This window comes from Carex rostrata, chromosome 5 (genome assembly GCF_964058835.1).
Source record: "Carex rostrata chromosome 5, lpCarRost1.2, whole genome shotgun sequence".
Lineage (NCBI taxonomy): Eukaryota > Viridiplantae > Streptophyta > Magnoliopsida > Poales > Cyperaceae > Carex > Carex rostrata.
Genome location: NC_135922.1, coordinates 682,578 through 693,563, shown reverse-complemented (window position 1 = coordinate 693,563; position 10,986 = coordinate 682,578). Strand labels below are relative to the sequence as shown.

Below are 10,986 nucleotides of genomic sequence, written 5' to 3'. Positions count from 1 at the left end.
CATTCAAAATTTTACAATTTGAAAACACAAATAATACATTTATATCAAATACAACTTCTAAAATCAAAAATGTAATTTTCATACCATGACCACTTTCGATGATATTTTGATCATGGCATCAAAGTACGACAAGTCACATTTTTAACACACTAAATGGGGTTATGGGGGGTATGGAGTTATATATTATAGCGGCCCCACCTGTCAGCAGCTCAGTCGACTAAGAATTGTATTCATCTTCTCTTCTCTTCTCTTCTGCTTCTGGCGGCGATCCCCTAAATCTATGAACTGAATCGAATCGAATTGATGGTGCTGAGACATCTGCTGCTGCACCAGGCGCGCCGCCTCCGCCTCTGCCCCCGGCCACTGTGCTGCTCAAAGAGTCTCTATTCGAGTGGCCATGAACGGAGACAGCAGCAGGACGAGCTCCCTTCTCACCTCCTGAAGATAATGGAGCAACGCATCTCCTCTATAGAGCACCGCCATTCCCAACTCCTTCGGGAGGCAGAGGCCGAGGCAGGTACTTTATTCATTTCAATAATCATTCATTCATTCAATCAATACTATGTCTATGCTAAAGCAAGATAGACAGCTCAGGCAGTCCCCATGACTACTCAAGGGCAAATAAGGAATTGAAGCAACTGGCCTCTTCTATCCACCTTATCCAAACCTTACAAGCCAAAAAGCAGGAGATCAACCAACTCAGATTCATGTTGTCTGATCCTCAAGAAGAAAAAGATGTGCGTGAGATGGCAACTGATGAGTTGAATCAAGCTCTCATTCAACAACAAAACCTTCAAAACTTATTATTCAAATCTTTACTTCCCAAAGATGATGCTGATGCCAGGGATTCCATACTTGAAGTTCGAGCAGGTCAATTTACCTTTTACTCTCTTTTCTACTTCATTTTAATTCAACAGGTTTTCATTATAATTCTACAGGTTTTCATTTTAATTCTACTTATCAACAGGTACCGGGGGAGAAGAGGCTTCTCTATTTGCCATGGACATTTTCAAAATGTACAACCAATACAAAATACCCCCTTTCTTCTTCCTAAATTATGTACCTACCCATTCATCAACCACTGTACCTTAAGGAAACAAAATGGATTTCATAATGTTGGCTTCACAGGTACGAGAAATTCTCGCACAAAAGTGGATGGAAATTTGATGTTATTCAAGTTATGGAGTCTGATTTAAAAGGATACAAGGTAATGATCATTCTCATACTCAAAATCGTAGGATGTTATATGTTCACTTGCACACATATGTATAATGTACAAATTGATTCATGCACAAGGGAAGGGAGAGAGTAATTGTGTCGGAATACTGAGAAAACTAATTAATTATATGTACTTGGGCCTAGAAGCAAATTTTATGGTTTCATGACAAAGGGATAAGACCAGCACCTCATTAGTATCAGATTCTCTGTTTACTAAAATAGAGAAGAGATTGTGCTGGGCCTTTCATACATAGATCCAAGTGTATCAGTACCGTATGCTTGTCTGTATCAGATAAGGGTATGGTATCTGGGTAAATAAAAATTGCTTGTCCTTGTTAGTTTTCTGCATTATTTTTTTCTTTTAATAATAGGAAGCAAGTGGAGCTATATGTGGAACTGGTGCTTACGGAAAACTAAAGTTTGAGAGCGGCATTCACAGAGTTCAGGTTTCACTTTTTGGACAAATTTCAGCAATCTCTTTTTTTTTTACTTTTAGAAAACATTTCATCAATTCCCCCTAAAATAGCCTCTCTTTTTTGTTGTGCATGCTACATGTGTGATATATTAACACTTTGCAGAGTCAGACATGACTGTTTCTTTTTAATAACATATTTTAAGCTTACTAATTTGGTAGAGAGTGCCACTGACAGAGAAGTCAGGACGGGTGCATACAAGTGCAGTCTCAGTTGCAATTCTCCCACAGGCTGATGAGGTACCTTTATATATATATATATATTTCGAAATGTTTTGAAACAAGCCCCTGCATTTTATGCTTGCTGTTGCAACTTTTGCTCTCTAGCATTTGAACTCAGAACGTCAACAATCACCTGAGCTACCTATGATATGATAGGTTGGAGTGACAAATCTTTTTTATTCATCATGTTTAAAAAAAAAAAAAACCTCTGCTGCAGGTGGATGTCCAAGTGAGAACTGAAGATTTGAGAATAGACACGTACAGATCAGGTGGCTCTGGTGGTCAGTCAGTGAACACAACAAATAGTGCTGTAAGAGTTACACATATTCCCTCGGGAATCACCATTGCAATTCAAGATGAAAGATCACAGCACATGGTAAATTCATTTTCTATAATTCTTTCTTTTCTTTTCTTTTCTTTTCTTTTCTGTTCTGTTAGCATTATATGCTCCATTTGTTCCCAGCATTTTTCTTACCTGGAACTAACAAAAAGCATTCATTTCATTTATATTTGACCCAACACTCTTAATACGCAACCCACATCTGGTAGAATATGTATGCTCTGTTAAATGGCAAGTAGGCCCTTACCTAGCAACATATTTTTATTTCTTTTTGTAAGCCAGAATGAAACCCTATCAAATAACTTCTAGGGTCAGGTTTCATTAGCCGATAACCTACAAATAATTGATGTTAGTTGCAATATGCAAACTATGAGCATTATTTGTAAATATGAACTCAACAAAGAAGAGTGCTATTGTTTCTGTTGTTTAAACCAAATGGAATATGGATGCGATAGATAGGTAATCAGGGAAAAACAAATTTCTTCATCTAGTTTTTACATTTCCAGAGGCTGCATGCATGCTAGTATAGCATTTTCAATTATGCATCGAACAATGCAAAGAAAAAAAAGAACACAGTCAACCTATATTTAATTTACCATAGCTTTTTATATAAATGTGGATGTGTTTTTATGTCAGAACAAGGCTAAAGCTCTTAAAGTGCTGCGTTCTAGGCTGTATGAAATAGAGAGAGCAAGACTTCACATGGACCGATCAAAGCTTCGATCTAAACAGGTTTAAACTCGTTCTTGTTTCCTTTTATCATATGATATGGTCCAGTTGTTACAAGACTGCATTAGGTGTGCCGGTTCAGTCAGGTCATTGACTACTGATATTGGTCCAATATTCAACTTGGTTTTGATGTGGGGTCACATGTTGGATTGACATCCTTGATTCCTTGGTCTAATTTCAAAAATTGAATATATATTTTTCTTTGTTTGCTAAATTGTTAGAGCGGGTGTGATATCTCACTATCCCTTAATAGATTGGGCTACTTTCAGCAAGATTGGATCCAATAGAGAATATATTGCTTGGTTAATTTGTTCTAACTATGGAGTTATGTTCATTTGTTTTGTGAAAATATTAGATCGGGAGTGGAGATAGATCAGAACGAATCAGGACATACAATTTCCCGCAAGGACGGGTCACAGATCATCGGGTAGGGATCACTCACCATTCTATAGAAGATATATTAGCAGGAGAAAGCCTTGATATTTTCATCGATGCTCTTCTTTTGAGGGAGGAGATGGATGCAATTGCCTCCTTCACCTCTGAATAATTAATTAATATGCCATTTTTATTCCTTTTATGTCATCCAGTTGGATGGTTTTAAGTTATGTAAGCTATCTTATAGTGTTTAGGAGTAATAAAATTGCAATTATTTTTTTTGCTGTATTTTGATTAATAATTTGGTTTTATTAAACCTTAATACCTTATTATCATTAGCAGGAGTTAAAACTTTGGACTGTGTGACAGCATCAGCATGCCATGCGATACTGATACAGAGAACTCAGTGTCACAGAATGGCAGATGCATTTTCTATGCAATTGCTAGGTATTCAGAACATGAGACTAAAACAAAATTTCTATATATTTGAAGGGGTTTTTTGCTTTTGATTTGAAGCTGTCAGTCTGAATTAAAACAATGTTAATGGTCCAGTTACAGTTATTACAGCAATGTTATGGTCGTACCAGTTGGATGTTATATGAAATCATTCTCATACATAACAATCAATGGTCAAATTAATGTATACTTGAGGAATCACCACCACACAGTTGGTACTTGGTAAAGTAAATAGAATAATAAAATATAGTGTTACAAACTAAGCCGAAAACAAAGAGAAACAATCTTGGAACCAAAATTATACATAGTCAGGTTAGAGTACATGAGCGGAGAGCACTGCATAAAAATTCTAGAATGTACCATACACTCTGATACAAGCACATGAAGAAAAAGAAACTCGATCTAAGAAAGAAAATAGAGAAAAGGAGAAACATTACATTAGCATGTTATTTGCCATTTTGGCAAGTGGCATAGCCATAATCCAACAAAATTCAGAAATTTCAAAGGCAATCCTTATTGAAACTCAGTGCAAGATCGACATATACAATAATCACCAATGATAGTGATACCACTAGAATCATTCATTCAATCTAAAGAGGTAAACATGCATCACATAATTCAGAAAAAGAAAAGAAAAGGGATGGCGCACTGCATAGTATATACAATTATCAGATTTACCCTCGGGATGTTCCGATGGGATTTGAGATGAGACGACTGCTCAAATCAGCACTTTTTTTAGATATAGAAAGCGATTCCATCTGTCGAATCAGAAGAGGGTGGAGCATTCACATTCAGTCATGGAAGCGGCTCTTGCGAATCCCCCAGTCGAGACAGATGGAGGTATGCATCCGTACCTACAACATAAAATAGAAGCCAGTGGACAATTAATTGATATAAATAAATAAACCTCTCCTCTCCTCTCCTAGGAAGCAATATAATTACGTACCATATCCTTCCATAGAGATGATCTGGAGGTCGCCACCAAAATAACGTGCATAGAGTCGGCTGATGGGAAGCCCACATCCGTACCCGGCCATGGTGAAACCTTCGTTCCCCACTGTGCTTCCATAATTCTCATCCACTGGAATTCTTGCTGTACTGTACAGGTACGTAAATATTTTAGGGAGCCCACTTCTTGCTATGCCTCCACCTTCGTCCGAGATCTGCATTCCATGTATCAATCAGATTACAGTTCCATGTATCAATCAGATTACAGTACTATGTGTATGTGCTAGTAGAAAGTGTGCATGAAATTAAGGCTGGTACCAGTATGTTCCTATATGAAGCCAGAAACCATGCACGTATACATAGTTACATACCTTGATTGTGACATCTTCTATACCATCTGCCACTATAATTCTAACAGGAGGTTCAACCTTGTCGGAATCCATAAAGCGTTCTTGTACCGCTCTCAATGAATTCTTGACCAACTCGAACACCATCAAATGCAGATGCGGCGGTACATATGGGAAAGTAAAGTTGGGATCTCCAAAGATTTCAATCTCAGGAGCAGAACCGTATTCACGTAAACAGATTGCACGTGCATCTTCACTTGCGGTACGTGCCACCTCTACAGGAGACATCTTTGTATGGATTTGACCTACACAACCCGGTTGTGGATTGGTATCATGTAAGGCAACATGCTGACCTATGAGCATACGAATACCAATTCTAGACATGTAAAACCTGTCAAGAAATTGTTGGATTTCATCAAGGTCAGGGTGCACGTGGGTAGGATCAGGATCAGGATCAAGTTCAAGTTCCTTCTTTAATTGATGAACACCCAAAGCCATGGTGGGGACGACGTTGTTGTGACGCACCTTGATCATACGAATCATGTTGGTGAAGGCGAGTTCATGTGTAGCATCTTTGATGCAAGGGAAAGAGCGAATGTCTCTGAAGGAATCGAGATACCAATCCTTAACTTTCAAGATTGCGGGTTTAGAAGAGAGACCGAAGGGGAGCGAGTCGAGTTCAAGAGCACGCCTGGCGATGCGAATGGCGAGTTCTTTGTGTAAGAATTGTGCGGAGAGGAGGAGGCGTCTCTCTGTTGGGCGGGCCCCAAAATCCATCATGTAACGGAGACTGACACCTGTCTGACGCATGCAACCCCAGCGCTGTACCTCCTCAGCTGCCGCCTTAAGAGCATGAGCAGCCATTCTTTCTTTCTCAAGGGAAGAAATTGGGAACTGGCGAATGGATAGGAATACGATTCAATCATCCTATTCATTATTCATATTCCTAGGATGAGGATTGTGGAGGAATCCATCTATCTATCTATCTGTCTCTCTGTCTATCCATTCATTCATTCATTCATTCTGTCTCAATCTCAATCTCAATCTCAATTAATAATTATCTTTTTACAAGATTAATTCTTTCTTTATTGTAAATTATCTGAACCGTTCAATCATTATTTTCACTTAACAGCTCCTTCCTCCTTTTCTCCAACCTTATGTGATATGTCATAGTGTGGGGCCCACTAAACCCTAAACCCGTTTTCTCTAGTGTGTGTGGTGAAAGTGAAAGTGAAAGTGAAAGTGAAAGTGAATGTGAAAGTGAAAGTGTGAAACCCCTCAATTCAAAACTGAAACAAAGAAAACAAAAACATTATTGAGTATTAATCATTTAACTTATTAATCTATGTGCTTAGTAAATTATTGAATAGGATAACATCATACATTTCTCGAATATTAGTTTAGGTCAGCGGAAGGCATGTTCATTCAGAAAGCATAAGAATTTGACTGAAACACTTATACTGATACTTTCTTTTACCTAAGCCTACTCCGGCACGTTACATACACTGATTTTTATCCTTCCTTTTCAGCAGAGGAAGGGAGGAAGAGGAGAGGTCCAGCTAAAATCAAAGGGCATATTAGTCAATTTCATTTCTAAATTAATTAAATATAATGTTAAATAGAAGAAATAACATTAACTTTATATGGGGATATTGAATATTATGGTGTTTTAATGGGTTCAAAAGTTTAGATGAACACACTAAATTTTTTCCCTAAATATTATATTATGAACTTTTGAGGGGAACTTCGAAGTTTTTGAGGGTAAACATGAAATTCTCCTTTAGTAATAATTAGAGCGGAGTAGGTTTGATGGGATGAGATTGATTTTGGATTCGATGGGCTCCAAGCCTCCAACCCTCCAAGACTGTCCAATCCGCTTTAAGATTCTTTTTTATCTTAGAAATAATCTTAAAACAAACTCTTATACCTACAACATGCACTATATTTCTTTTGACCCGGTTGGTACTAAATTATGTTGTTATAAGCAATTTTTTGCAATATTTAATTAATTTGCAAAACATATAAAATTAAATTTTACAGTTTCTTTGTTTGAGATGTGTGCATGTTTAATTGCTATACCGATATGATTGTCAAAGAAAAGTCAACGAAAAGCATCACGACATGATCCATGCATGATGATAACAAGTTATATGGAATGATTGGATACGTGATGGAATGATAAGGTACATGATTCACACGAACTAAATGGAATGGTCGGAATACTAATTGGATGTTGAATCATAAAGATCATAGAGATCATAATTAATTTATCAATTTTATCATTTTAATTTGTTCATAAAAAGATGAGGGTCCTCCCCTCCTAATTAGTAATTAGTAATTAGTAATTAGTAATTACCCCCTCAAATGATTTTTCGGGTAATTAAAAATAAATAAAATAAGTGTTAATTTACATAATAATTGATGAGTGTATATTTGTGAATGATTCTGATAATAATAATGTAAGTTGAGTTTAAATAACAAATGGGTATTATTATTATATAAGCGTAAAATGTGTAATAATTAAGTATGGATTCTATAATGAGTTTACAAGACTAGGATATCCCTTGTGAGACATTGTAGTGAGGATATATATAAGAGGATAGATTGTGAATGTTATGTCGTATTATAGAATTAATGGAATGGAATGGAAAGGATAGGATGCTCCCTTAATTTTTTTTCGTAATTAATTAAGTGATACTGATTTCTAAAATGACATATATATATATAGAAGTAAGATGTGGATGGAAATGAAATGAAAGTAAATGAATTATTTTTGATTACTGAGATGTTGACGCGTGGCAAGAACATACATATATAACATCTGATGCTGATTGCAATGCCTACTCAATAAATAAAATAAAATTAAAACAACAAATTGACGTCCTTCGACCTTCGTCTTCTTCATGCCGACTCCGCATCCTCTGCATTAGTGCACCGTTTCCGTTTGATTTGAATTGAATTGAATTGAATGGTTCAGATCTAACCTCAAAATTTGAGTAAACTTAGAATTCGGCCGAGTCAGTTGTCAGTTTGACTACTTGACTGGATCGATTCGGATCAGACGATGTGCGTATCCTAGCTATTGACCTATTCCTATGCTCGCTCTGAGTCTCTGAGAAATCTCAAAGTATTATTTGTGCTTTCAGATTCGTGCTGAACGTATTTGAACGGTTGAGATATATTGAAAAAACACTCAAAGTTTGAGATATATGCGAATTCATCTGGCTCACACATTCACACCGCCTCTGCGCTTCACCAATCACCATATAAATAAATAAATAAATAAATAAATAAATAAATATATAAAAAAATAAATAAAGTTATTGGAGTTCTGTTTTGGACTTTGCCGCGCTTTCAATTTCGAACTTGGCAATGAAATGGGGCTAATTGGGCCCCCCAGTCAGCACAAACTATAAATAAAAGAAGAATTAAAAAAAAAAAAAACATTGAATTGAATTTATTAAATGTGACATTGTCGACTGAAATATAATTGTCTTTTAGTCTTCTCCGTTTAATTTCATTTGAATTCACATCCCCAAGTCCAAGTCCAAGTGCCCCGGCCTCCAGTTCAGTCCTCTTCTTCCTCTCCTCTCCTCAAACCCTAATAACCTTACCTATTAAGCTTCTCTCCTCTCCTCTCCTCTCCTCTCCTTTTAGTTTCTTCTTCTTCTTCTTCGCTCTCCTTAGCTCCATGTGACTCAGGCGTATTTTACGGATCAGGTCAACCTTCCTTCTAAACAACTCTCTCACACACACACACACACCCGCATGCACTCACACAGACTCCTAAAGGCTTTCTCAATTTTTATCCCCATTTTAACATTTTCAAAATTAATTAATTAATTAATTAATTTATTTATTGCTCTCTATTTATATAAAAAAAAATCAACAAATTTTATTTATTGCAAGCCTCTTTCCTCAACTCCTTTAATTTCATAGCAGGCTGAGCTATCTATATGGCTATGTCCTTACAAGATAAAAAGGAAAAGGAACTGGATCCTTTGCTAAAAGACCTAACAGAGAAAAAACTCAGCTTCAAGAGAAATGTTGTTTCCTTAGCAACAGAGCTCAAGGATGTCAGAAATCGACTCGCAACACAAGATAACTTGTTTACTAAAGAGATCAAAACCAGACAGGTCAGTCACTCCTTCATTCGTTGGTTACAATTTAATTTGACTGTTGCTAATGGTACGTTTCTTATTACAATTTATATGTACAAGAAAAGAATTAATATCTTTCTCATTAGGATGCATGCTTTTTGTTATTTGTTTTGCACTGCTACTTTGAATTAATGGTGCCATGATAACATTGACAAATTTAGGCAGCTGAATTGAAGGCAAGGAGCATGGAAGAGGAGGTGAGTAAGCTTCAAAATTGCTTGCTGGAGAAAGACGAACAACTGAGGGTATCTTCATCTACCTCTGAGCAGGTTGCTCCTACTACTATTTCATTTTGTTTCCTTAGTTCAATTACTTTTGCACATTTTTCCAATTGGGGGTTGTGGTTTGGACTTTGGAGGTTTTCGTAATGTCATACGACCATTTTGATTTCAAAATTTAGCGCATTACTTCAATTGTTGTGTTTAAACAATAGTTATTTAAATTAAAATTGCATGCTGCCTTATAATGCTTCACAAAATTTAGCGCATTATTGATCTCGTACTTTATGCTGATTGCCAGTGCGGAACGTTTCCGCAATAGTTGCATTAAAACCCAATTTAACTCAATGAAGCCCTCAAGAGTCCAGCTAAGCTCCATTTATCCTCCATATATTCATACCAGTCAATGCTGCTTACTTCACCAAAAGCTCTCTTTATTAAAGTTTTTTATTAAAAAAAAAAAGAGAAGTGCTGTATGCCAAATGTGGTGTAGATCAATAATGGTTACTAATACAATGTATGCTTTCAGTTTCTGGTGGAGCTTGATGACCTCAGATCTCAGCTCTCAATTACACGTGCTACAGCAGAGTTCAGTGCTGAGTCTGCAGAGTCAGCCCGAGCCCAGTGCTCCTCTCTTGTAGAAGAACTGAATGAGAAGCGAATCTCTCTGAAGCAGCATGAAGAGCGGGTCAACAGGCTGGGGGACCAGGTGGAGAACCTCCAGAAGCTTCTAGAAGCAAGAGAGCTGTCCCAAAAACAGCTCAGGGACGATGTCTTCCAAATGGAGAAAGAAATTGCAAGTGCGGTTTCCAAGGCAAAAGAGAGGTCTGATACTGACACTGACAGGGAATGTGAGTTGAGGAGGGTTCTTGAAGATGTTTCATCGAAGAATATTGAGAATCTGAATCGGCATATGAGTGCCAAGGATGATGAGATCGCACGTCTCAGAGATGAGATCAGAATCCTCTCTGTGCATTGGATCAATAAAACAAAGGAGCTTGAATCACAGGTTATTTCTCTACCTTTTGATTTAATATGCAATGTTTCTATACAAAGCACAGTTGAATGTTTTTGTTTTTTTTTCCTTTTTCTAATAATCTATAATGTTTTGAACAGTTGGAGAAACAAAGGAGAACTGATCAGGAGCTGAAGAAGAAGATTCTTAAGCTGGAGTTTTGCCTTCAGGAATCACGCTCGCAGATGAGAAAGCTTCAGAGGGTAATTTTATTTTTATTTTTATTTTGGAGAAGTAGTTGGTGTTTTTACTTTTGATTTGATAATATTATTAATTTTGTGTGGTTAGATGGGAGAGAGAAGAGACAAAGCGCTGAAAGAGTTGAGAAATCAGATGGCCATGAAGCAACCATACAATACCAGTAGTAGCAGTGATGATGAGAAAAACAACTTTTGGGAGAGTTCGGGCTTCAAATTCATGGTCTCTATTTCAATGTTGGCTCTTGTTATAGTTGCAAAGCGTTGACTGAATTATTTTGGAAGAAAA

At 36.9% G+C, this 10,986-nt stretch overlaps 3 protein-coding genes across 5 annotated transcripts; 2 read left to right on the top strand and 1 right to left on the bottom strand.

The window, feature by feature from the left end:
• Positions 1-208: 208 nt before the first annotated feature.
• Positions 209-3,676, top strand: LOC144554158 (Peptide chain release factor 1). Of its 2 annotated transcripts, none has more exons than XM_078302425.1 (9): positions 209-517; positions 595-870; positions 968-1,016; positions 1,129-1,207; positions 1,590-1,664; positions 1,853-1,930; positions 2,130-2,288; positions 2,889-2,984; positions 3,337-3,676. In XM_078302425.1, the coding sequence occupies exons 1-9, from the start codon at positions 304-306 to the stop codon at positions 3,526-3,528; spliced, it is 1,218 nt and encodes a 405-aa protein (XP_078158551.1). In that variant the 5' UTR covers positions 209-303; the 3' UTR covers positions 3,529-3,676. The 2 variants fall into 2 exon arrangements, with proteins under 2 accessions (XP_078158551.1, XP_078158550.1); XM_078302424.1 differs by having other exon boundaries at positions 212-517; positions 586-870.
• Positions 3,677-4,194: 518 nt separating this feature from the next.
• Positions 4,195-6,036, bottom strand: LOC144554160 (pyruvate dehydrogenase (acetyl-transferring) kinase, mitochondrial-like). Its single transcript, XM_078302426.1, has 3 exons — positions 5,132-6,036; positions 4,759-4,975; positions 4,195-4,666 (listed from the first exon to the last, which is right to left on the bottom strand). Exons 1-3 carry the CDS (start codon positions 5,969-5,971, stop codon positions 4,608-4,610), a joined length of 1,116 nt encoding a protein of 371 aa, XP_078158552.1. The 5' UTR covers positions 5,972-6,036; the 3' UTR covers positions 4,195-4,607.
• Positions 6,037-8,657: 2,621 nt separating this feature from the next.
• On the top strand, positions 8,658-10,986 carry LOC144554088 (myosin heavy chain, cardiac protein). 2 transcript variants are annotated; one of them, XM_078302316.1, is made up of 6 exons: positions 8,658-8,827; positions 9,050-9,243; positions 9,429-9,536; positions 10,015-10,494; positions 10,602-10,703; positions 10,789-10,986. In XM_078302316.1, exons 2-6 carry the CDS (start codon positions 9,064-9,066, stop codon positions 10,963-10,965), a joined length of 1,047 nt encoding a protein of 348 aa, XP_078158442.1. In that variant the 5' UTR covers positions 8,658-8,827; positions 9,050-9,063; the 3' UTR covers positions 10,966-10,986. The 2 variants fall into 2 exon arrangements, with proteins under 2 accessions (XP_078158442.1, XP_078158443.1); XM_078302317.1 differs by lacking the exon at positions 8,658-8,827 and having other exon boundaries at positions 9,047-9,243.